Consider the following 24,856-nt stretch of genomic DNA (forward strand, 5'->3'; position numbering starts at 1 on the left):
TTCATGACTGTTTTTGGGTAGATTCCAGAAGTGTTAAAATTCTCCATTGTTTCCTTATTTTGCGGTTAATTGTAATTAAAAGTCTCAGTAACTCCACCATCTGAAGCACCTTTGGTCTATTTCTTCAGCCTTTTTTTTTTTTTTCCCTTTTCTGTTGCCATAGTTCCATCCTCTAACATGCCTGGTAACTTTTTAGTAGATGGCGAGTACTGTGTATTAAAAACCAGAGGCTGGATGATATCCTCCTCCACAGATTTTTCTTCCCGGAGTCAGATCACCTCAATCCTGGTGAGGTCTAGTTTTAGGGTTCCTTGGGCCTGGTCTATTTCTGTTAGGCCCCTACTTCTAGATTGTGGCACTGCGGAGCTCAGCCAGGACCACCACGCCAAGGCAGGCCTCTGAACGCCAACCTGGCTTCTCCAGAACTGCAAGGCTGCTCAGATCCCTGCTATTTCTTAGCCTCCTGGTTACTGTTTTTGGGCGAGCTCCTTGGAGGCACTGCAATGACCATTCCTCGTGGGAAGACGGCCTATAGATGTGGGGCCTCAACTCCCTCCCACCTGGGAATTTTGCCTTCAAGTCCCAGCTCCTGATCCAGCCAGGGGAGGACGGCCCCTTTCTGATAGGGCTCCAACCCCCACAGTAGACAGGTGAACGCCCTCCAAGAAGCAGCAGGGGTGAAAATGAAGACGTCTGTGTACCTCCCTTTGAGGATCACAGCCCCTTGAGTCTGGCTCACACGGGCTGCTCTCCAATGTCTTTACACACTTTGTCCATTAACAGTCTGCGCCACATTAGTCCAACAGACTTTTCTTCATTGCCAAGCCTAGCTGCAACATTTGGTATTATCTCAGGGAATATACAAATTCTCTGAATTGTTTCTTCCAGACTAGGCCAGTTTTTCTATTTCTCTTGCAGCCTCTTGTTGCAGGATCTTCAAGTGCCTGGTGATCCTTGGTTGTGTTTAAAGGCTAAGACAGCTAAAAAAAAAAAAAAGAAAGAAAAGAAAAATCCCACCTAAGCCAGTCAGATTTACCTGACGACTGCCTCTGGTTTATCAGGGCGCTCACCTTAGCATACTAAGGAACTCCCAAATGACCAGTGGTAAGTCCAACCTTTTATTTGCTCGGGCAGTAGATGCCCACCTCCTAGGCATCCGGAGAGCGGGAATGGAGGTTCATTTTCCTGTATACAGATTATTATTTTCATTGTCCTACCTTTGTTATACCTGGAGTTGCAGTCTTGAGCCTCTCTGGGGTTGTGCAAGGTCGACTGCTTTCCTTCTCTGGTAACCCCTCCACACTTCACAGCCAACTGAAGTGTTCTCACCATTTTTTTGTCCAGAAATTTGCTGAAATCTCAATTGCTGATGGCCCCAATAGGCCTGCAGTATAAATGCAAATGTAATGTCATCATGAACCGCAGGCACCCTTTTCCATCCTTGACATGGTCCAGCCATTCTGTTCTCCACGTATCTTGCTTTCATATTTCATTTCCTCATCCTTTTTACCTCCTCCCCAACTCAAGGTAACGGCTTCCCTCTCACACAAAGTTGCAGCTTCCCCTCTGAAATCCAGTCCCTTTCCAGTAATCCCATGCCTCCCCCCACCCCAACCAAGGCAGGGGTACAAACAGCCCCACAATGAACACCTAGAAGAGACAGGTAAAAAAGGAGCAAGGAAGACAAGGGGATCCAGGGACCCTTGTGGAGGGCTCCCCATCACGTCTTAATGGCTCTGCGGATATGAGGGCAGCCTCGGCCTGAGGTTGTGCTGCTCAGTTCTCGGCATGCCTTGGAAAGGATACACAAAGTAGACTCTCCAAAGTTAGGGGACAACCTTCTGGGGGAGATATTACGAGTATTCAAGGAAAAAAAAAAACAAGATGGCCACTACCAACAGGAAATTAAGTTTATTTTTAAATCCAATGGGCAAGAACAAATAATGAGACTCCTACTCTTGGCTGGCAGACTTAAGAGGCCCACAGGAGTGGGGATGATGATGACAGCAGGGGGTGGGTGGGGACACGTCCAAACACAGCAGGTGGAAGGCACCTCTTCACTCTGGCGCAGCCTCCATCAAATACCCGTTCTCTGGAGCAAGATACCCGTCGCCTGCCTCGGACTCCATGTACATGTCTCGGCCGTCGCTGCCCAGCCCCTCCAGCCCGTTGTCCTGGCCGCCGCCACCCCCACCGCGGGCCTCGTCCCTGCCCCGCTCACTACCCCGCTCCCCCCGCTTGTGCTCGCGATCCCGGTCGCGGTCCCGGTCCCGGCGCCGCTCCCGCTCGCTCCGGTGGCTCCGCCGTCGTTCCCGGTCACGATCTCGGCCCTTTTCCTCTGGGCCGTCGGGGCCATCAGGACCGAGCTCCCCAGGAGGCCCATCGTCAGGAGGCGCGTCGCCAGCCTCGGAGGGCTCTGCCATGTCGCCGCCGCCTCCGCCTCCACGCAGCTCCTCCTTGCGTTCCCGCTCCCGCCGCGCCCGCTCGCGGCTCCGGCTGCTTCGCCGCTTCCGTTCCCGGTCCTTGTCCTTGCTGCGCTCCCGGGAGCGCCGCCTCTCCTCCTTGTCGCGACTCCGTGAGCGCCTCCGCCGGTCCCGAGAGCGGGAGCGTCGCCGTTCCCGCTCCTTGTCCCGCTCCCGGCTGCGCTCCCTGCGCTCCCGCTCCCGCTCCCGGTCTCGGTCCCTGTGGGGAAGCGGGGAGGGGCCGGGCCTGGATGAGGGGGGCAGAGGTTTCTGGCGGGTTCCCCCAGTGACCGCCCCCATCCCGGTACCACGGATGCCCAATTCTCACCTCTCATCATAGCGGGAAGTGTCATCCCGGCCTGAATGCCGGATGTTCACATCAGCCCCGCCTCTCCGGGTGCCGCCCAGGCCACCTCCTGAGGGTGGGGAGACAGACACAGGGTCACTCGGGCCATCACGGAGCAAAGGGTAGGAACAACCAGCCTTTGCTGAGGACCAAGTCCTGGGATGATAATCTTGCATGCACTTGCATATATAGAGAGAGGTTACATGTAGTTAACATAAATTTGGCATTCTAAGCATTTAAAAATATGTAATTGAGTGGCTTTAGTTACATCACAATGCTGTACTACCACTCCTACCATCCATTACCAAAACTTTCCCATCACCCCAAACAGAAACACTGTTTCCATTAACTCCACCCTTTTCTCGGCTCCTGGTTACTGCTAATCCATCTTCTGTCTCAAGTTCACGTGGACTCTTTCTTAACAAGACAACTGCATTTTACAGAGTAAATGACTTCCTCAGGTGCTAGGTAGGAAAAAAAACCACTGTAATTAGACTCCAACTTTGACCCCAAAGCTCATACACCGAACCGCAAAGTCCTCCTCCTCCTCCTACGTGCTGCCTCCCCAAAAGAAGAGGTGGAGGACGTGCCACCCAGGGTAGCCCAGTGCCACACTGTGATGCCATCCACCACAGCCCCTTTGGCTGCGCACTCCCTGCCAGTGGCCTCCATCCTCACGCAAACCCAGAGTCACCATGATCCTTCCGACTGGAAACGTCTTCTGCTCCAAAGCCTTCATTGGCTCCCCACTGCCCTCAACCAGCCCAGGAGCCTCCAACAGCCCCTGCCCACCTTCCAAACCATGGGCCCTGGCTCTTTCCTGTTTCAGACGGTTTTTCATCTCCTAGTCCTCACCACCATCACCCCCCTCCAGCTTCTGTGCAGGGCCGCCGGCCTGACCGCCCCCACCCTGGTCCCCCCACCTACCTGCCCTGCTCGGGTGAGCCCACAGGCCATCTCCTCAGCAAGCCTTCCCCGACCTACCAGCCTGGGTCAAATCCTCCACCACATACCAGAGCATCAGACATGTTTCCTTCCCAGAACCCACTGGAATTACAGATTCCAATTTGGTGGTGTCAATCCACCTCACTGACCAGACGGTAATGAACCAGGACAAGAGCGGCCACGTCTGGTTTTATTCACCAGAGCAGCCTCTGCTATATAAAGGAGCCTGTGGATTTGCCACATGAATAAACGAACAACCCCAAGCAACACATGATAACCTCATCATTCAGATGGGGATGCACACCCCATACAGTCAACTGTCCAGAACAACCCAGCCAAGAAGGTGCACAGCTGGGACGGACCTCCAGCCTGACTCCAAAACCTGCCTTCTGGAGCTCTCTTCTATGTCTTACTGCCGGTAGAAAGCTTCAGTGAAGCTTTCTATATTTATATTCCTTAAATATAAGGAACAACTCTTAATGACAGTGAAAAAGCAAAGAGCCCCTTCCTGTTGAGGCTCCTTTCCCTTGCGTGCATGTCAGGCGCCAGCATTCCTGTTTGGGGCCGGTCTTGCTGAGGGGCCTGCTCGAGGCCCACATGGGAGCTCCAGGCCCTACGAGGCCGCCCTCAGGGAAGCGAGGAGCTGCCCCCACAGAGCCAGAACCCAGGCCTGGGTGCCTGCCCCACGCTGCACACAGAGCGTACGACCCGACGACGGGCCAGGGGCTTCCACGAGCACACTCATCAGCATTCGAGAACTTGGCAGCAGTCTTGAAGACAGCACCCATATTCCCAGTGTGGGTTCCTGGTGCCAGAAGGAGCAGAGCAGACTTCTCAAAGAGCTGTGGCTGGTTGTTTTGACCTGTGTTGTGGTACCTTGAAGGAGCTGTGCAAAGAGGCTGCCTTTATTTCACCTGACTGGGAATTCTCCCAAGATAGAGGTGACTGCCTGAGAGACACTTTTTTTCAAAAATCTTTAAAAGCAAATGTATTAACTACTGCCACTGGAGCAAGGAATAACAGTTGAGGCAAACAGCAGACATCAAAAAGTCTGGGAAGAAAGGTTAGGGACTTCAAAACTTTGAAGAATAAGGGCTTTTAAAAGCTCCCCACTTAACTCCTGTGAACCTAAAAGGCCTTATGCACACCAAGAGTGGAGCACATGCTTAGAAAAGACCTGGGAAGGCCGGAAGTCCTCACCTTTGACTGACCTTTGGCTCTGTGCAGGCAGTAAGTGAAGGCTAAGGCAGGGGATTGTACACTGCCCTGCCAAGTACTGAAGAGTGCCCAAACACACTTGGGGCCCACTGGCAAAGACTGGCAGGTTTTTATCGTTGTTGTTGCTACTGTTTTTTAGTTCCAGGTATTTTAAGGAAATCGTCAAATCACTAGCTGAGCATTAAGCTAACCAAACAGAGACTTTAGTGGCCACACAAAACAAAGAATAGAGACTTTACAATATTAGTTCAGAAAAGTCACTAAACAAACAACGGCCACCACAACAGGCAGCAACAGCACACCAAAGAGTGGGAAGACTCTGATTCCAGAGCTTATATATTTATAATTTTCAGAAGGTCCAGTTTTCAACCAAGAATTACAAGGCAGGCAGACGGTCAAGGATGGGCTATACACTGGAAGAAAAGAAAACAGAAATTGCCCTGCAAAACCCCAGGCCATCAGAACATGGTATCTCTCATAGTGAATACTCTACCATTGTAAATATGCTCAAAGAGCTACAGGAATCACTTGAAAATTGGATAGGGGAAACCAGAGAGTAATGCTAAGAGAGTGGTCCAAAGAGTTGAAATAAAAAACACTAGAACTGGTGAACATAAACAAAGCACTAACAGAAATCATTAATTCACCAAAGAAGACCAACAAATTTGAGCCAACAAAAAATCATATGAACACACCTGAATTTAGATACACTGAGATTACCCAATCTGAGAATGAGAAAAGAATGGAGAAAAATGAACAGAGCCTAAGAAACTTGTGGGATACCATCAAGTGTACCAACATACTTATAATAGGAATCCCAGAAGGAGAAGGGAGGGGCAGCGGGGCCGAAAGAATATCTGAAGAAACAATGGTCGAGAATTTCCCAAATTTGATAAAAGACATAAACCTACACAACCAAGAAGCTCAACAAATCCCAAATAGGATAAACTCAAAGAGGTCCACTCTGAGACAAATTATAATCAAACTGCTGAAAGTCAAAGATAAAGAGAATTCAGAAAGCAGCAAGTGAGAAGTGTCTGGTTAGGTACAAGGGATCCTCAATAAGATTAACTGCTGATTTCTCACCAGAAACCATGAAGGCCAGAAAGCAGTGGAGTGGCATAGTCAAAATTTTGAAAGAAAACAACTGTCAGTGAAGAATACTATATCCAGCAAGACTATCATTCAAAAATGAAGGAGAATTTAACATATTCCCAGATCAACAAAAGTTGGGTTTGTTGCTGGAAAAACTGTCCTCCAAAAAATGCTAAAGGAAGTCCTTCAGCCCAAAGTGAAAGGACACTAGGGAGTAACTTGAGTCCAAAAAAATAAAATACAGTGGAAAAGTTAGCTACATACGTAAATACAAAACTCAGTATAAATGTTATTTCCAGTCAATACTTTTTTCCTCAATTACTTAAAAGATAGCTACATCAAATAATAAATCAATGTCAGCAAACATACAACATATAAAGATGTAATTTCTAACAATAACAGGTGGGGTGGGGAACAGATCTATATAAGAGCCGTTTTCGTATAAACTGGAAAGGCAGCAATCGAGGAATTGAGCAACAAAATTAAGACCCAGAAAACACACAGCAAATGGCAACTTAACTCTTGCCTTATCAGTAATTACATTAGATGTAAATCAGCTAAAAGGAGAGATTGGAAGAAAAGATTAAGGAAACCGTGAGTCAACTATTACTGTGTACTAGAGACTCACTTTAGAACCAAAGACACAAATGTGATGAAAGTGAAAGAATGAAAAAAAGATATTCCATGCAAACACTATCTGAAAGAGAACTGTAGTGGCCATAATATCACACAAAATAGACCTTAAGGCAAAAATTGCTATAAGAAATAAAGGACATTATGTATTGATAAAAGGGTCAATCCATCAAGAAGATATAATTATAAATGTACCTATCAGCAGACTCTCAAATATATGAAGGAAAAATGATAGGGGAAGGGGAAAATAACATTTGTATTTGGAGACTGCAACACCCCAAGTTTATGCTGGATAGAACTGGACAAAAGATAAACCAAGAAGAAGAAGATTTGAGTAACATATAAGGCAGCTAGATCTAACAGAACACTCCATCCAACCATAGCAAAATACTCATTCTTCTCAAGTGCACATGGGACATTCTAGATACAGTTAGGCCACAAAATGTGCCAATAAATTCTAAAAGATTGAAATCATACAAAGTATTATCTGTGACCACAATGGAATGAAATTAGAAATCAATAGAAGGAAAATTGACAAATATATGGAAATTAAAAAAATATACTCTTAAGCAGTGCATCAAAGAACTTAGTAAACTTGCAGGTTAACAGAAATGAAAACAAAACATACCAAAATTAATGGAGTGAAAATGCTCAGGGAAATTTATAGCTATGCCTACCTTGAAGAACGATCTCAATAACCTGACCTTACAACTTGATGAACTAGAAAAAGAAGAGCAAAACCAAAGCCAGTAGAAGGAAATAAACTTTAGAGTAGAGATAAGTGAAACAGGAAAACAGAATCAATGAAACCAAAAATTGGTTCTTTGAAAAGATCAACAAAATCAGCAAACTTTTAGCTAGACTGACCAAGAACAAAAGAACACCCAAATTTCTAAAATCAACAATAAAGTAGGAACATCACTATCAACGTTGAGGAGGAAAAAAAAGGAATATAGGAGAATACTATGAACAATTGTATGCCATCAAATTAGTAACCTAGATAAATGGTAACGTTCTACAATTAGATAGGAATGGTTGTATAACGTTGAGAATGCGCTGGAAGTCACTGAATCATATACTTTAAAGCAGTTGAAATATTGAATTTTATGTTAAGTGAATTTTACCTCAATAAAAAGAAATTATTTCTTCTAAAAAAAAAAAAAGCAAAGAGCCTGCGTGGACACCAGTCAGACATTCTAGAAAACATTCACACAGGAAGTGGCCTTGGGAGTGTCACAGGTACACGGAAGACCAGTGCTGTCAACTCTCAGGTCAAGACCCATCCCGGGTCAGGTTGTTAATCTGGTGGGTTGCAACTAGCATATTAAAAGATAAAATAAAACAACAATATAAACCACTAGTATGCATTGCATGTAAAAAGATAACACTAATGAGTAACGAGGTTCTGTCTGGGGTAATCAGAAAGTTTCGGTGACAGATGGTGGTGATGGAATCATGGTCCTGTGAATGTAATTACTACTGCTGATTCGTACACTTGAAAGTGGCTAAAAGGAGAAACTCTGAGGTGTATATAACATTTAAAAAAAGATAATCTGCTTCATAAAACTTATGCTTGGGTTACATTTCTTTTTACATGTACACTGGGTCAAGATGCACTGGCATCACCGTTGAGAAGTCTGAAAGTCGATCGAACTAGAGGACTCTGGGACCCCAGATTCCACAACAAGAAGAAACAATGAGGAGCCCACTCCACCCCAGGGAAACCACAGAGAGACAAAAACACGTCTATGAAGTCCAGAGATCCAGCAGATGGGTGTGAGGTCTCCCACACACAAGCAAATCAAGAGTGAGAGTGGAGGGCTGGGAGGTGAGACCGAGAGCAGGTGGTCTGCAGAGGAAACACACCCCCTCCGAGAACTGTCACCCGCCCTCGGCAGGCATGTCTGCAGGGAGGACCTGGGCTCAGGCCTGGGTCCCTGCTGAGCCAGCTAGACCCCATCCCAATGAGGAGAGACTCATCCAGGCTGGACAGAAGAGGGCAGCTGGTGTGTGGAAAGCCACGCTGGGCCAGTGCAAGGGGAGGCAGAGGAGCCCGGTCTGCACAGACCATGAACATGGCAGAAGCCAGAAGCAGGATCGGAGGGGCTGCCTCAGCGCCCGTGAGTTTAAGGCTCCTCCACAGCCCCAGGCATACATCCTAAGACATCAAGCTGGGTAAGGCCCAGCTACCAGGTCCTGCTGAAGTCCACCTGTACTGCACCCCCTTGGGCCCCAAAAGGCACACATGATTCTCTTGTAAAAGTCCCCTTCAGGCTTTGGGAAGCGCACTGTATTTCTGATACTTGCTACCAAGGCAAGGACTGAGACAGCAGATGACAGCTGGGAGACATGGACAGAGAGGGGGAACGAATGTAGGAGGTGCTGAGGGTCCAAGTCTTGATCTCAACCAGAAGCCTGAGGGGCAGCAGGTGATCAAGTATTTGCTGAATCAATGAATGAACGAAGAGGTGCCAGCCGAGTGTAGAGGGCGGGAGACATTTACAAGCCCCACCCCCAACCCGACGCCACTCCAAGCTGGGCACATCAAACAGCTCAGTGGACTACCAGGTTATTCCCATTCTCCGAGATGAGAAAAAGGAGGCAAGGGAAGAGGAAATCAGCCAGTCAGTAAGTACTCGACACAGCCTTTGGTCCCAGACTGGACTACGCAAGCAAGGGCTCCTGCTACTGCTCAGTAACCCAGAATGAGAAAACAGGCACCAAGAATACAATGGTGACGAGAGGATGAGCTGGACGGAGGCGGGTGTGAGCACAGCCACAGCCTGGTGAGACGGCAAGAGGAAGGACAGACAGAAACAGAAGGGGCAGAAGACAGGTGAGAATGAAGCTGCCAGGCCCAGACCTGGGCCCAGGCCTGGGCAGACCCACTCACCTAGCCTCCGGGGCCTCCAGCCCTTCACGGTTCGGCCCCTCTCCACGTCCACAAGGACCCTCCTGCCATCGATCTTCTTGCCATCTGCGTGCTTGTAAGCGGCTGCAACAGATGTGGGGGGAAGGGTGGGGGAGTCCCCAGAGGGTCCTCTAGTCAGGACAGGGCCCACTCTACAGTGCCCCCACCCTATATATATCCCCATCTACGCACACTCACACTCACCCACCAGACAGCCAGGCAACCGCCAGCCAGACCAACCCTCTCCCAGTGCGGGGAGGGGCCTGCTCCATCTCAGAGCCTGGGTCCTCATCACCCCCCGACCACTATGGGGGGGACACAACGCCCATCATCACTCTCAACCCCCAGGGCTCCAGGCCCTTCCTACCCCCATGACAGAGCAGCCCCCTCCCGCCAGGATGGCCAAAGTTGCTGCAAAGAAACTGGAGGTTAACTTAATGCTGGACTCTGCTGTGGGGAGGGGCCTCCTCCACAACCCCAGGCATGCATCCTGACATCGAGCTGGGGCCGGAGCCCAGTGGCCGCTCCACACCCCAGTTAATACCGGGTCTTTTGTGTGTCTTTTCTTGGGGGAGGGGAAGGGGTGAGTGTTGGGGTAATCAGAACAGACATCAGAACAGAAAATGAACCAGAGGGGGTGTGGGAGACATCTTTAAGGCAATGGCAGGGAGCAGAAAGGGCTAAGGGCTCCCAGCAGGGCTGGAGGGGTCCCTGCAGCAGGTGAGGAGGCCTGGGGAGACAAAGGTGCTACTACAACTTCCTGGCTTACCTGAGACGACTGACCCTGCCACCCAGACCCAGCCCCCAGCCCTCTCTCTCTCCAGCCCCCAGCTCAGCACGGGCTGGGAGGGGGGCCCCAGCCTGAGCATTTCAGGGGAGGTGAGGGGTCGAGGAGATGGGGGACAGGCACAGTCCTGCTCTTGGCCAGGGCAGAGAACAGGGCAGGCCGCCCAGTCCCCTGGCCTGGTTTTGGGGGAGGGGGGCTATCGGGAAGGCCCAGCGACCGTTCCCCACCCCAAGCCCTGGCCTGGGGGCTTGTCCTCAACCAACCACAACACCCTGCCCCGCCCCAGCCCGCTCCCTCCCAGTAACAACCAGAGGAAGAGAAAAAGGTGCCATTTACCGATGCCGGCCTTGCGGGTGTCCAAACCGAGCGGGATGGGGGGGGCTCGGCAACTCCTGGGGGCTGGCGAGGAGGCGGGCTTCCCGGGGGGGGGGACACGGGACCGCTTACCTGGAGCCCCCAAGCTTACCTGAGCATGCGCACAGACCCCACACCCACCACCATGGGGCCAGCTAGAGCTACAGGGAGGGGAGATGGGGGTTCTAGGGAGCCCCGGAGAAGGAGAGGAACCACATCTCCTGCACCACCTGGAGGCAGGCTGAGGAAGTGGTGGACCCCAAGGAAGCCTCATGGAGGCCTTGAAAGTGGGGGAGTCGGGTCTAACATCCAATCGGGGAGCGGGAAAGCACCGGGACAATCTTGTTTGAATTTAAAAAGAAGGCTGGGGAGGCCAGGGAAAACCCATCGGCCCTCACCTAGGCCCAATAAAGTCCAAGCTACGGCGGGCACATGCTCTGCCCGCCACGGTCCAGGGAATGAATTCTTCCCCCAAGCATCACGCCCCCTCCCACCAGCTGCAGCAGCACTAAGGCTGGCACCGGGGACAGGCTGGGGTCCAGGAGATGGAGTGAGCCTGTGCTCTGAGGAGGGGCCGCCTGGCCCCCAAACCCAGAGGAGGGAAGTGGGGGAAGGAATTTCAGGGCTGGGAAGAGACAAGCAAAGGAGCCCTGCTCTGGTTCAGCGTCCCAAACCCCAGAAGACGCCCAGCCCGGGAGGAACAGCACAGAGAAAACGTGAGGTGTGTGCTTCTAGGCTTCTCTCTCTCTTTCCCTCTCCTAAGTTTTAGACAGTGTAAGGATCTTAAGTCCACATCTCCAGCCTTTGGCGGTCTACCTCTCGAGCCCTCCCACACCCCAACCCCCAATCCCATGCACTCTTGGAGAGGGGCCAGGCACCACAGCCAGCCCCCTTGGGAGGAGTCAAAACTGACAAGGAAGACAGGAAGGGGGCAGAGCACCCCAAATCTAGAAGCCAAAGAGTCTCCACGGCCACCACGGTGACAGCCCACAGCAGGCCTGGGGTGGTGGTGCAGGGAGTGACAGGTTCCAGGGCTCCACGTGGAGCCCTGGCCCTCATGCCCCTGCTTTCAGCATCCCTGCCACCTTGCTGCTGACCCCCTAAAGCCAGGTGGTAAGGGGGGTGGGTGGAGCCCCAGTGGAGAGGCCAGATGCTTCTCCCATCAGGTTCTTCCTTCCCTCCTGGGGCCGGCAAGACAATGAGACAGACAGTGTGTGGATCTGGGGGTGGGAAAAGGGCAAAGGGCACCCCAGCGAGGAGAGGGTCCTGGGTGTGGGGGCTGAGGGGCAGGCTGTGGGTGGGAAGAGGGGCGCCTCGCTGCTCCTGAGCTGCCTGGCTAAGCTGGGCTAGTGTGCGGTGCTGCGTGATCTTACCCATGATACAAACCCTTATACCAACCATACACTGAGGTGTTGTAAGGGGAGCGTAAGCATCAGCTGCAAGCCAGCTGCGTGGTGGCTGCAGTGACAATAAGAACAGTCAATTAATATGGCGGCCCCTGGACACGCCGCAGCCCTGCCCACCCCCACCCACCCATCCCTGCCCACGTGGACGCCGTCGCAGCCTCAAAGGGGGCTCTGGAGATGTGGGGGTGGGCACAGATCATGCCCACCAACCCACCGCCCATTGAGGAACAGGGTTGGGGGCCAGGGGTGGGGAGGTGGAGGGTCGGGTGGCCCAGCCCAGCTCTGCTGGGGAAAGAGAGGGCAGGTTCAAAGGCCAGTCCTCATTCCAAGTTAGCCACCCCCAACTCCAGTGGGGGGAATAATGGGGAGAGGCTCCCCCAAAATCCGACTCCTCCCCCCACCTCCAGCTAGCCCTAGCCCCCACCCAGTTCCCTCCTTGCCCCTGAGGTTCAACGTGTGACACTTACCTCCCTGGGTTCACACACACACACACACGTTGTAAGGGATTTTGGTTTTTGTTTTTTAAAAACACATATATAAAAAAAAAAGATATATCAGAAACAGAGGGAGAAGAGACGTTGCTAATGTCAGGCTTGGCAGGGTGGGGGACAGGGACAGACAACAGGGAAGGGGCCGGGGCAGCAGAGAAGTGAGAGGGCCAGAGGGCAGGGCAGGCGGGCGGTACTCACAGTGCATGTCCCGCTCGTGCTCGTACTCAATGAAGGCGTAGCCTCGGGGCTTCCCTGACCGCTTACTGTAGACCATGTGTATCTGGGGTGCAGGGGGTGGGCATTAGTTCTGTGATTCAGAGGAACCCCACACCACCAATAACACAGTAACACGACAACAGAAACGCCTCTGATCCTCTCCTTGTCCTTCCAGACCCACAGTGATTTCTGTCCTAAAGGTGGTAGCAAAGGGCAAGGTGGAAACCAGAGGAGCAGTGAACCCCATTTCAGGGGGTCAGAGGATGCTTCCAGGAGGAAGTGGCACTCATGCTGAGACCTAAAGAATGAGCAGGGATGTCCTAGGGAATTGCCAAGGCGAGTGGCTGTGTGCATGTGGTGGGCGGGTGAGACAGGGTGGCTGGAAATACCCGGATGACGGGATCCTCAGGAGATAAGGCTACAGAGGTAGGCAGGGGCCAGACCATTAACAGCCCCAATGCCAGGTGGCGGGGAGTGGCCTCCAGGGAGCTGCGAAAGGTCTTGAGCAAGGAAGGCAATGTGGGCAGTGCGGGCTGAGCCGTGGCACGGGAAGGGGCGGGAGAAGGGGCGTCGAAGTCCAAAGGTGAAGGGTGTTCACGGGGGACAGCGAGAAGGGCACGTCCAATCTCCAGAGAGGAATGCAGACAGGGCGGAGGCACCTAAGGCCACAGAGGTGGGCAGAGCAGACGGTTAAGGCCCTGAATGTGAGGCTGCGAAAAGTGAAAAGAAGGGGTCACTTTTGGGTGTCAGAGGAACCCTCAGGGATCACATGGGGATGGAGTAGCAGCCCAAGCAATGGTCCAAGCAGGACCACTAGGACAGAGCAGGCCTGGACAAAGCAGGCCAGGCTGCTGGGAAGTAAGGGCATTCGAGCTGGTCCCCAAAGAATGGCCAGCCCCCCCCCCCCCCAGCTCCGGCATGGCTGGCCCACATCTCTGTGGGCAGGACCTGGGGCACACGGTCTCAGGGCTCAGACCCTGGGACATGGCAGCCTCTGAAGTTCCACTGAGATTTCAAACTGACCTGAAGTGGGATCAGGGAACACCTCTGAGAAGGCTCCAGCAAGGGCCCACAAATAAACATCTGGCACCAGACTCAAGGGTTTATGTGCACAATGACCTCAAACCCCCACTCCCACCCAGTGAGAATGTCTTCCCATTTTAGAGACGAGGAAAAAAGAAACAGCGCATTTAAGCGACTTTTACATTAAACGAGAAAACAGTGGTTAAACATAAAGCCCTTCTCTGAAATGCATCAGTATACCTGCTCTGTAGGGGCCAGAGAGGAGACATTTCACATGGGGTCATACGGTCTCAGCTCTGCCTCAAAGTACCAAAGCAGCCACGAGCAACATATCAACAAATGGGCATGGCTGTGTACCCATAACACTTCATTTACAAACGGTAAATCTGCAGCTGGCCGACCCCCATCTAAACGACCAGCCCGCAGCCATCACTTGCACTTCTGCCCCACAAGGTCTGCCAATGGACACCCAGAAGGATCTAACCCCAGGCCACGGAACGCCAAAGCCCCGAACTGAGGGGTGTGTCTTCTGGGCCGGGAGCCCAAGCTCTCCCTCCCTACCCAGAGCCCAGCAATCCAAGCAGCCCCATCCCGGCCCACTCACCCTTTTGATGGGTCCGTATACCTCAAACTCTCGCCGGAGCTTGGACTCTGTTGTGTCATAGTTCTACAGGGAGAGGGAGATGAAGTTAAATAGGAGAAGGGGGCTGTCCCAAAGCCCTGGGACCATTCCCTGGGACCTAGTCAGCTAGCCTCTGTCCCAGACTCAGGCTCTCCCCAGCCCAGGATCCTAGGCTCCCCTGGGGCTCCAGGGTGGGGGTCGAGGGGGACACTCACCACTCGCGCCACAAACAGAGTCTTGAAGGCATCACCCTGAGCGTTGGGGTCATTGTGGGGATCCCCTGTGCAGAGAGAAGAGCATCTGTGAGTGAGCAGACATGGTGATGGTCTCAGGTAGCAGCACAGATACTCACAGACAGATGGCAGAGGCCAAAAAGGTAAAGACGGAACTGGGGGAGAACACCCAACCAAAAGCTTCAGGCCCTGATGGGAGGACCCTGGGCATGCCCTGCCCTGAGCCCAGCTTCCGGAAGGAGAGCTGCTTTCCACAGAGCCCGAACTCTGCACTGCCAGGAGTGATGTTCAGGCTGAAGGCAGGTGGTAGGATGGCCAGTTCAGCCCTCCAGCCCCTCCCAGGGCCCCAGCTCCCTCTCTCACACCCGGGCCGCCTTGCCACCCACTGGAACAGTCTGTAACTACAACCCCAAGACCGGGCAGTGGCCCCGGGTTGGCATGAGAGCAGGGAGGGGAGTGCCCGCCTGTCCAAGCCCTTTTGTCCCTCTGTCCTGTTTGGCCTCCAGGAGGAACCAGGGCCAGGGATGGAGCAAATGAGAAGGCTGACAGACATCAGGTCAGATTCTAACTCTCACAGCTACTGCAGGCAAGAAACTGTCCTATCTGGCCACCAAGGGATAACAATTTCCAGGAATCGATTAAAAAAACCATCTCCATGGGGGATTCCAACAGGTCAGGCCAGGGAATAAGTCTCTTCCACCAGGCCTCATGGCCTCAGCACACAGGACAAAGGCCCTCAGCACTCGGCCCACTGCACAAGAGGGACACATTTTTGATGACATCATGTTACCCCTCAGAAGAACCTGTCATATTCTGGAAGAATATGAGATATAACAGTAACAATTTACTGAACACATAATACAGCCAGGACACTGTACTGAATGCGGAGTTACTATTTATCACTATCTTGCAAATGAAAACAAAATCAAATCAAAATGTGAGGCATGGAAAAGGGAAAGCCTCTAAGTAGCAAAAAGGCTTAGCCAAGCTTTCAGTCCCAGCCTGGCCTCAGAGCCCAGGTATCCTCAGCACCAGGCTCCTCTCCTCTACCCCCAGGGTTCAGGCTGCTCAGGAGAGCTTCAGGCGTTGCCAGCAGCCAGAGAAACAAAGTTGCAATCCTGTTTCTTGTGAGTGCGTTTTATTGCAAACAAAAAGTAAGTTCAAAATAACTTTCTACCCATTGTCTTACAAGGCAGAAGCCAAACATAAGAGAAAACTCTTCGGGGACCCATGCTGACTTTCAAGGACAGCAATGCCTTTGTACCCCCACCCCACCCCCCCGTTTCTCGGGCATACCTCGGCTACCTGGGCTGTAATTTTCAGTGCCCAGATCTCTCAATCTACACTGCATCTCTCTTTCATTCATTCATTAAATATTCACTAAGCCCCCAGTATAGATGTCAGGGATGAAGCATGGACCGAAGATCCCTACCCTCGTGGAGCTGACATGGTAAGTAAATCGTATCATTTTATCAGATGATGACAGAGGAGGGGAGAGAAGAGTTGATTTAAAATGGGTGTTCGACTGAAGACCTGATGAAGGGGAGGGAGCCCTGCAGTTTGTGGGAAGAACCTTCCCGGGTAAGACAGAGGAAGCCAAGAGCGCACAGCTGGTGTGCTGAGAAACAGCGAAGCGGCCAGTGAGGGTAGAGAGGATAGTGGGGGGTGCAATGTCAGAGAGGTCCTGAGGGCTGGACCCTGGGGTTGGGGGCTCGGGCGCCACCATGAGGGCTGTGGCTGTTACCCTGAGCCGGGAACCACAGGAAGGTTTTGAGCATGAGTATGATGGGATTTTTTGAACTGGGTTCGAATGGGGCCTCACTGGTTGCTGCAGCCAGGCCGGGAGTGTGAGCATGAGGGTGGCCTGACTTGTAAGGAGTGGTTGGATTCTGGGTCACCTCCGTTCCTCAGTATCCTGGAGGTTAAGGCCAGCAGATAAATGGTCAACCCACACATATTTCTGAAGACCTACAAAGCACATGGCCCTGCTTCGGAAGGGGCACCCACACGCCATGCTTTATCTGCGTTATCTTAACCCTTGAGACAACCCTGCCAGGGGCACCATCGCTATTCCACAAAGAACAGGGGTCTAGAGAGAAGCACCCTGCTCAAGGCCACTGGGTCTCAAGGCTGAACCAATGCAACCAATCTAAGCAGTGTAGTCTGGGAAATGGGGGATTAAGCAGAGACAGAGCTTTCTTCACAGCAGGCCTTCCCTGGTTGTCTGAGATGTCAGTGTAGAGTACGGCCTCCATGGGAGGGCGTCACTCCACCAGGCCGACTCTCACCACTGCACTCCCACAGCACAGAAGCAGCCCATCCACCTTGTCACCTGACTCCCTGAGATGGGGATTATCCGTGTGGACTGACCGCAACTTCTGTGTCATTTAACTAGCCAGAATTCCATTTCCCAAGTGTGGAAAATAACTTCCAAGGGGAGAAGTAACTTGCCCCAGACCTCACAGCTAGTAAGTGGCAGAGCCAGGGTCTAAACTCACGTGGGTCAGACAAGGCCTGTGTTCTAACTGCAGGGCTGAACAGCTTCCCAAACTCACCGATGCCAACAATTCTACACACCAGGTCCTATGCTGGAGTGGGGGCCACAACGGTGAGCAAATCCCATCCAAACCCTGCACTCAAGGAACAACCAGAAGCCCAGGGCAGAGATGGTTATTCTCCAACCTGCAGGAGGACCCAGGGCCACGGGAGCGTACAAGGGACCCAACCAGACCTGGAAGTTAGGGCAGGCTTCCGTGAGGAGTGACAGCTGAACAGAGCTATGAGGATGGTGAAGCATAAATCAGGGCACTATTTGAGACTAGTGGGGGACCACCTGTGCAAAGGCCCAAGGACAGGGAAAAAAACGGCAGCCAAGGTGGCGGCACAGAAAGGAGGCCAGTGTGGCTGGAGCAGACTGGGAAGGGAAGTGTGGTGCAAGGCAAGTCTAGAAAAATGCGCAGGAAAGCAACTCAGGTCCTTATGCTGAGAGCAAAAGGAAGCTGTTAGCAGAGAGGAGTAACAATCAGAAAAGACCATGGATCAACAGGGCAGAATGAGACACTTCAGGGCTCCAGCTCCCCACAGAAGCTTTGAACAACCAGCAAAAACTGACAGAAATCTTTCTCAAAGCTCCAGGAAACAAAGGACTGCAGTAACAGGGTGAGCGCCAAATCAAGAGAAAGACTACTTTAAAGTGATAGAAAAACAAAACAAAACAAAACAGAGTGGGAGGATCTTGTGGTGCCCTGGCTGGCCAACTGCCACCCCTCACTGGTTCAGCGCTGAACCTAGTGTAGATCCCTGGTCCCAGTTCCGGAAGGAGCAGAGTAGCCCTCCCGCACATACGGGGAGCATGTATGTCTGGCCCAATGCCTGGGAGACTCACGGTCCCAGAATTTGCCCCGCATGCAGAAGGCGACTCCCAGTGCTCTCCTAGAGAATACTGTGAGAGAGCAGTCAAGTAGCTCCTGGGGCAAGGGATTGCTGGCTGTGGGACAAGGGATTGCTGGCTGTGGGACAAACAGCGCAAAAGATAAAGAGAATTCTGAAAGCCGCCAGAGAGAAACAGCTTGTCACATACAAGGAAGCCTCAAAAAGATCAAGTGCCAATTTCCCACTGGAAACCACTGAGACAAGAAGGCAGTGGAATGACATATTTAGAGTGCTAAAAGCAAAAAACTGCCATGCAAAAATTCCATATCCAGCAAAACTGTCTTTCAAAAATGACGGTAGGATTAAGGCACTGTCAGATAAAAGAGAGCTGAGGGACTTCAACACCACTAGACCAGCTCTACAGGAGACAGTTAAGGGAGTTCTGCAGGTTGAAAGGAAAGGACCCTAGATAATTGAGTGAAACCACATGAAAAAATAAAGGCCTCCAATAAATGTAATGATATGCATAAATATAAATACTAGTACTATTGTACTTTGGGTTTGTAACTTTTTACTTCCTACGGGACCTAAAAGGCAAATGCATAAAACATGCTGAGAAATCATTAGTTTTGAACTCAATGTACACATATGGGAATTGTGACAAAAAATAGTTAAAGGTGGCAGATGGAGAAATATAGGAATGTAGTTTATGTATGCTATCCAAGTTTGCATCAAACCAAAAGAGATTATTACAGATTTAGGATGTTAAATTTAAGCCCCATGGTAACCACAAAGAAAATACCAGAAAACATGCAAATTCATAGAAACAGAAAATAATGGTTACCAAGTGTGAAGGGCAGAGGCAATGGGGAGTTAATGCAAAATGAGCAGAAGGTCTGTTTGAGAGGAAAGGTAAGTTTTAGCGATGGATGACAGTAAGGACACTGCAACATTGTGAATGTGATAAATTCCACCAAATGGTAAGCTTTGGAGGGGCTGGGTTGGGAAGATTTATGTTGTATACATATTTCCACATCATCTAAAGATGACAATTAAATGCAACCCATGATACTGGACAGAATCTAAGAATGTAGGCGAAAACGCTTAAAAGGACATTACTGAGACAAGAAAAATGGGAATATAAAATTTAAGCTTTATCAATGCTAAATTTCTTGAACTTGATAACGGCATGTAAGGTGATTACATAAGTGAACATTCTCATTCACAAGAAAGGTACAAGTAAGTATTGCGTGTTCAAGGATTATCATGTGTATAACCTGCTCTCAAATGTTCAGAAAACAGATGATAAGACAGAACGACGTGGCAAAGGTGGCAGAATGTTGGAGATGGTGCATCTGTACGTCTGGGGGTGGGGTGGGTATGATAGAGAGTTCTCTGTACGGGGTTTGTATTGTCTCAAAGTGGAAAAAAGAAAAAGACGCACAATGGACAGGGAGGTAGATGGGGGATACGTAAGTAAACCAGTTACTGTTACTGGGTGGTTCAAGCAGGGATGGCCTGGGTGGTGGTGGACATGGAGAAAAGGGTCAGATCACTGATAATCAGAGAGCAGCAGGGCCAGGTCTTGTAACAAGCTGGGAGAAAGGTTTAGGAAAAAAAAAAAGCATGCTAAAAACAAATGTCTTAGATACCCCAAAAGCACAACCCATGAAAGAAAAAATGGGTAAGTTGAAATTCATTAAAATTTAAAACTTCTGTTCCTAGGAGAGTGAAATGTTAAGTGAATGAAAAAACAAGCAACAAACTGGGAGAAAATATTTGCAAAACATGTATCTGACAAAGGACTTGCATCTGAAGTGTAACAAAAACCTCTTAAAACTCAGTAATAAACAACTCAATTAAAAGTGGGAAAAGAGCCAAAGAGAGACTTTATCAAAGAAGATATATAGATGGCAAAGAAGCATCTGAAAAGATGCCCAACGTCCTATGTCATCAGGGAATTGTCAATTAAAATGACAGCAGGATCCCTCTGCACACCTATTCATAACGGCTGAAATCCCAAACACCGACACCATCAAATGCTGGTGAGGATGCCAAGCAACGGGAACACTCAGTCACTGGGTGGCTGGAACATGAAACAGTGCGGCCACTTTGGAAGACAAGTTTGCCAGTTTCTACAAAGCTAAACATAGGTGTCATCCACCAATTGCGCTCCTCAGTATTTGCTGAAAGGAGTTGAAAACTTATACCCACCAAAAACCTACACTGTTTATAGCCCCATTACTCATAATTGCCAAAAATTGGAAGTAACCAAGATGCCCTTCAATAACTGAATGGATAAACAAGCAAAACCATGCAATGGAGTATTACTCGGTGATAAAAAATGGAGCTATCAAGCCACAAGAGACATGGAAGAGCCTTGAAGAAGCTTGTCTGGAAAGGCTACATAGCACATAATTCCAGTTATAAGACATTATAGAAAAAGAAAAACTATGAGACAAGTTGTTAAGGCAGTGAAACCATTCCGAATGGTACTGTAATGGTAAACACATGGCATTATGCATTCCAAACTGTACAACACAAAAAGTGAATCAAGGTAAACTACAGACTTTAGTCATAATTTATCAATACTGTTCATCAATGATAACAAATGTTTCACACTAATGCAAGATGTTAATACTAGGGAAAATTGTATGCAGCAGAGGAGGAGAGATCTATGGGAACTCTGTACTTTCCATTCAACTTCTCTGTAAACCTAAAACTGCTCTAAGTAACATTTACTATTTAAAACACACACACACACACACAAAGAAAATGGGTGGCAAAACTGAAGGCATGATGGATGATGGAGCCATGTCCCAGGGAAGGAACCTTCGGAAGGGGACCAGGTTGGTGGGAAGAAGAAATCCTGACTGGGGTTTGGATGCTGAGCCCGAGATGCCTCTGAGACATCCGAGAAAGAGAACAAAGGAGGCTGAACATGAGTCAGGGTTCAGAGAGCTCAGCTGGAGGAGGTGCTCCTGTCAGGCATTTTCCCTGAGGAAATCCACCGTTCCCAAGAATAAGGTCAGAACGAAGTGACTGACCCAAACCTCTGAAATTTGGAGGAAAACCCAGGTCTTCTGACTGCCAAGTCCTTGCTTTAACCATAAAGAGTCAGTTGAAGTTGGTATCTGACCTTCTTCTGAGTTTGGCTAATGGCTACAACGTGCTGTATGTCCCTCCAATTCCTCCTGTACCTGAAGAGACCCGATACACAAGGGTTGAGGAGTTCAGGGTGGAGCTGGGAGTGACTCACAAGCCTGTGCCTCCTTGCCTCAGCCCAGGAGATCCCTCTGGGCTATGTCAGCCCCTCCAAGCGGGGTCCCACACAGGTCAGGCCTGAGGAACCCGAGACTGCCTTCCTGCCAACCCTTACCCCATGCTCTCCTGCTTAAATGCCTAACCCAAACCCAGTACTTGGCAAGTGGTAGGAGCTCAATAAGTCAACTATCAACTCCACTTCCCCAAAGTGGAGAGAGCAGGTCCTGGGTTTGACCTGGGGAAAAGGAACACAAGAGGATATGGGGAAGAAGTGAGGTAAGAGGAGGAAAGAGAGACTTACACATTTTTAGCTCAGTCTCCACTTCCTGCTGTCGCCGCTCAATCTTTTCCCTTCTCTGTTGGGAGAAAGGGGAAGATGGAAAAGTGAATGCAGAGAGAAGTGCTATCATGTCAGGACCATTGTGGACAAAATAGCAAAAAGGAAATGGGTGTATGAGGCAAAAATGACATACCTTCCTCTCCATGCGTTCCTCCCGGGTTTCTGCTCGAGTTGGGGGAGGGGCATCTCGAGGGTCCTGAGAAGAAGAAGAGAGGTGACAGGGTGGGAGGGACAGGGGGAAAATGCAAGGGACACCACCAACGAAATGGGGATCTCAACACTCCCCACCTACGCAAGCAAACAAACATGGGACAGTTTACATGCCGTGGTGGAAGCAGGGGAGTAGCAAAGATTAAAGCATCACCCACGGACCACTGCTCATCCACAAACTTGCTGTCTATAATAAGAGAAGTACAAAAACTAAAAGTACTTAGAAACTTCTATAGCAATTTGACAAAACAGAACCTAATAATAAAACTGTGGTCTTATATTTTTATGTGCTTCGTTAAAAAATTACCAAAAAAATGAAAATAATTCTATTGCATTCAGTAAAGTATCAATCTGCAACAGAATGGAAACAGAAAAACTTTGTCCTCCATCACAGATAATTTGAGAAGCCCTAGCACAAATGACATCAAACTTAAGAGAATATTATTTCCCATTTTGGGGAACATTCTGAATCTCACAGCCCCAAGCATCTTTCTGAGTTGACAGTGCCGGAGGCTGCTCTGTGGAGTGATGAAAGGGCCCTTCCCTCTGGGGGCCAAAAAAGTGGGACCAAGCCTGAAGCAACAAGAACAGACCCTGCAGTGTTCAGAGGTAAACAAATGGATACCACCCCAGAGGAGTTCGGCAAGGCCTCCTCAACCAATCATTATCTGACACATAACCAGTATCATCAGTGGGTGCCACTAACCGTATCCATTAAAGTGGTTTAACTGGCCAATAACATTTCCCAAGTACTGCTTCACTGAGGGTGGCAAATCCCACTAAAGATGCAACCTTCTTGTCACCTCTAAGAACCGCTGCTCTATGCCTCTCTCCTCCTCCAGTGCCCTTCCCACATGGATGAGAATTCCCTGCCCAACCACCTAGTGCCAGAACTTTCCTCTTACGACTTCTGGCTGTGTGCCACCTAAAAGTGGGTATTGCTTTCCCAATTTTACAGATGAAAAAACTGAGGTCCAGAAGCTTAAGTCACATTCAGGTTTAACCTGAAGGAGCAGAGCTGAAATTCCCCAGCCTGTGGCCTTAAGCACTCAGGTACACTGGTCTAACACCCTATTAATGATAAAATCAGTAACTACAATACAAACGCTGACATGACTGACCACTTGGTACCAAGCTCTGTGACATAAATTTTGTCATTTAATTCCCCATCGCTCTTTTTTTTTTAATATTCATTTTATTGAGATATATTCACATACCACGCAGTCATACAAAACAAATCGTACATTCGATTGTTCAGAGTACCATCACATAGTTGTATCTCCATCACTCTTACAAGGAAAACACTATTGTCCTCTTCCTAAAGAAACCAAGGCATTAAGAGGATACTCCACTTGCCCAAAGTCACCCAGCTAATAAATGCTGGATACCAAAGTCTATTACTGAATTCCCACAAAATCCCTACAAAGGATATATTATCAACCCCATTTAAGACAGGAAAACTGAAGAAAGAATAAGTCACCAGCTCAAAAATAGTCAGACTGGACTCCTAAATCCAGCCCAGTGACCCCCAGACCCAAACCACTTCTCCACACAGTGAACTCACCTCAAACTCTCGGATGTAAGGTGCAATGCCACAGTACGGTTGATTGTGGTGTTTTTCATGTGGCAGTTTCTCCAGGGGTGGCAAGTATGGGATGGGGTCACGGGGGGCGAAGAGGGCCAGAAGGTTGGGTGGCAAGAACTGGGTCATCTTGCCAAGTCTGAGAATAGGAGCAAGAGAGCCCTAGGTTAGGATAGATAGGGAGGTTCGGATGAGTCTTGACTCTCAAGAAAAAAGAGAAAGATACGAGAAAAGTCTTGGTGTTAAAACACAGACATCGATCATATGTCACAGGGGAAAGGGGTAAATCCGGATGAGAAAGCAAGTTCTTGGGAACAGGGGCCAGGAAACAGGGGATGAGGCCTGTAAGGGAAACAAAGACTGGAAAAGGGTTTCTGGGTATGGAAGTCTCCCGAGCAAGGAAGGGCCTTGTAGGGAAATCAAGGTCCTTGATGAAAGAGGCCCAGAGCAATGGCGCCTGGTGGTCCCGTACCTTGGAGAGCACTTTATGGAGCGGGGGTTGTACCCGGGGTTGGGGGTAGAAGTCTCCGATCAAGGGGAGAGGCTCGTAAATAGCGAACCTCTCAAAGTAGAGGGTTGTGGGTAATAGATCTGAGCCTTCAAAGGCGAAAGGAATTATGGGTAAGGGTCCAGGACGCCGCGAGGCGGCAAGGAAGGAAAAAAGGCAACACACCGCAAGGGCCTATGGGTAGGGAGCTGCGGGGGGCTGTGGGAAGAGGGCCCGAGTGCCCAGAGGGCTCTGGGTTACAGGAGCAGGAAAGTGCTGAGCCGAGGGCGCGGGAACGGGACCAGGCCGCGGAAAATGGGGCTAGGGGCTAGGGGCTAGGGCCCACCGCAGGGCCTTGTGGGTAGCGGCCCCGCTCCCCGTAAAGCCAGTCACTCACCCGCCGCGCGGCGCCCTCCTCGGCCTGGCGTCGGTCAGGGGCCTCGCGGCGGCTGCGAAAACCCCTCAATGACAAGGGCTTCTACTTTGGATTCGACTGCAGCGGCGGCCGTATCCGCCTAGCTCTGTTGCCGGCCCCGCGCGTGCACCAGGCCGCTGCTCACGAACCCGCGCGGCCTCGGTTCGCGACAGGGGCAGGGGGTGGGGCCCCGCCTCAGATCCCTCCGCCGGCCGCACTGCGCACGCGCCGCGCCAGTCGCGAGCAGCCCGCACACAGGGACCGGGCACAGCGCACGCGCGAGGTTGCCGCCCCGCCTTCGGGCTCCTTGAACGGTTTTGCCGCGGTCGGCTGGAGTCCGCACTGCGCACGCGTGCCCTGCGCCAGCTGCTCCGTCTACCTCGCGCTCTTGGCTCTAACCGCTTCTATCAGCGAGACTCTTCTCCTGATACTCCGCCCCTTCCC

At 50.5% G+C, this 24,856-nt stretch overlaps 1 protein-coding gene across 3 annotated transcripts; it reads right to left on the reverse strand.

The window, feature by feature from the left end:
* Nucleotides 1-1,892: 1,892 nt before the first annotated feature.
* SNRNP70 (small nuclear ribonucleoprotein U1 subunit 70) lies at nt 1,893-24,610 on the reverse strand. 3 transcript variants are annotated; one of them, XM_037819657.1, is made up of 10 exons: nt 24,395-24,610; nt 23,493-23,649; nt 21,852-21,914; nt 21,680-21,734; nt 14,725-14,789; nt 14,492-14,554; nt 12,847-12,928; nt 9,593-9,694; nt 2,791-2,878; nt 1,893-2,682 (listed from the first exon to the last, which is right to left on the reverse strand). In XM_037819657.1, the coding sequence occupies exons 2-10, from the start codon at nt 23,637-23,639 to the stop codon at nt 2,058-2,060; spliced, it is 1,290 nt and encodes a 429-aa protein (XP_037675585.1). In that variant the 5' UTR covers nt 23,640-23,649; nt 24,395-24,610; the 3' UTR covers nt 1,893-2,057. The 3 variants fall into 3 exon arrangements, with proteins under 3 accessions (XP_037675585.1, XP_037675584.1, XP_037675586.1); XM_037819656.1 differs by having other exon boundaries at nt 1,893-2,709; nt 24,395-24,606; XM_037819658.1 differs by lacking the exons at nt 12,847-12,928; nt 14,492-14,554; nt 14,725-14,789; ... (2 more) ...; nt 23,493-23,649; nt 24,395-24,610 and adding an exon at nt 10,734-12,143 and having other exon boundaries at nt 1,893-2,709.
* Nucleotides 24,611-24,856: the final 246 nt, after the last annotated feature.

The sequence above is a fragment of the Choloepus didactylus genome, chromosome 27 (genome assembly GCF_015220235.1).
Source record: "Choloepus didactylus isolate mChoDid1 chromosome 27, mChoDid1.pri, whole genome shotgun sequence".
NCBI lineage: Eukaryota > Metazoa > Chordata > Mammalia > Pilosa > Megalonychidae > Choloepus > Choloepus didactylus.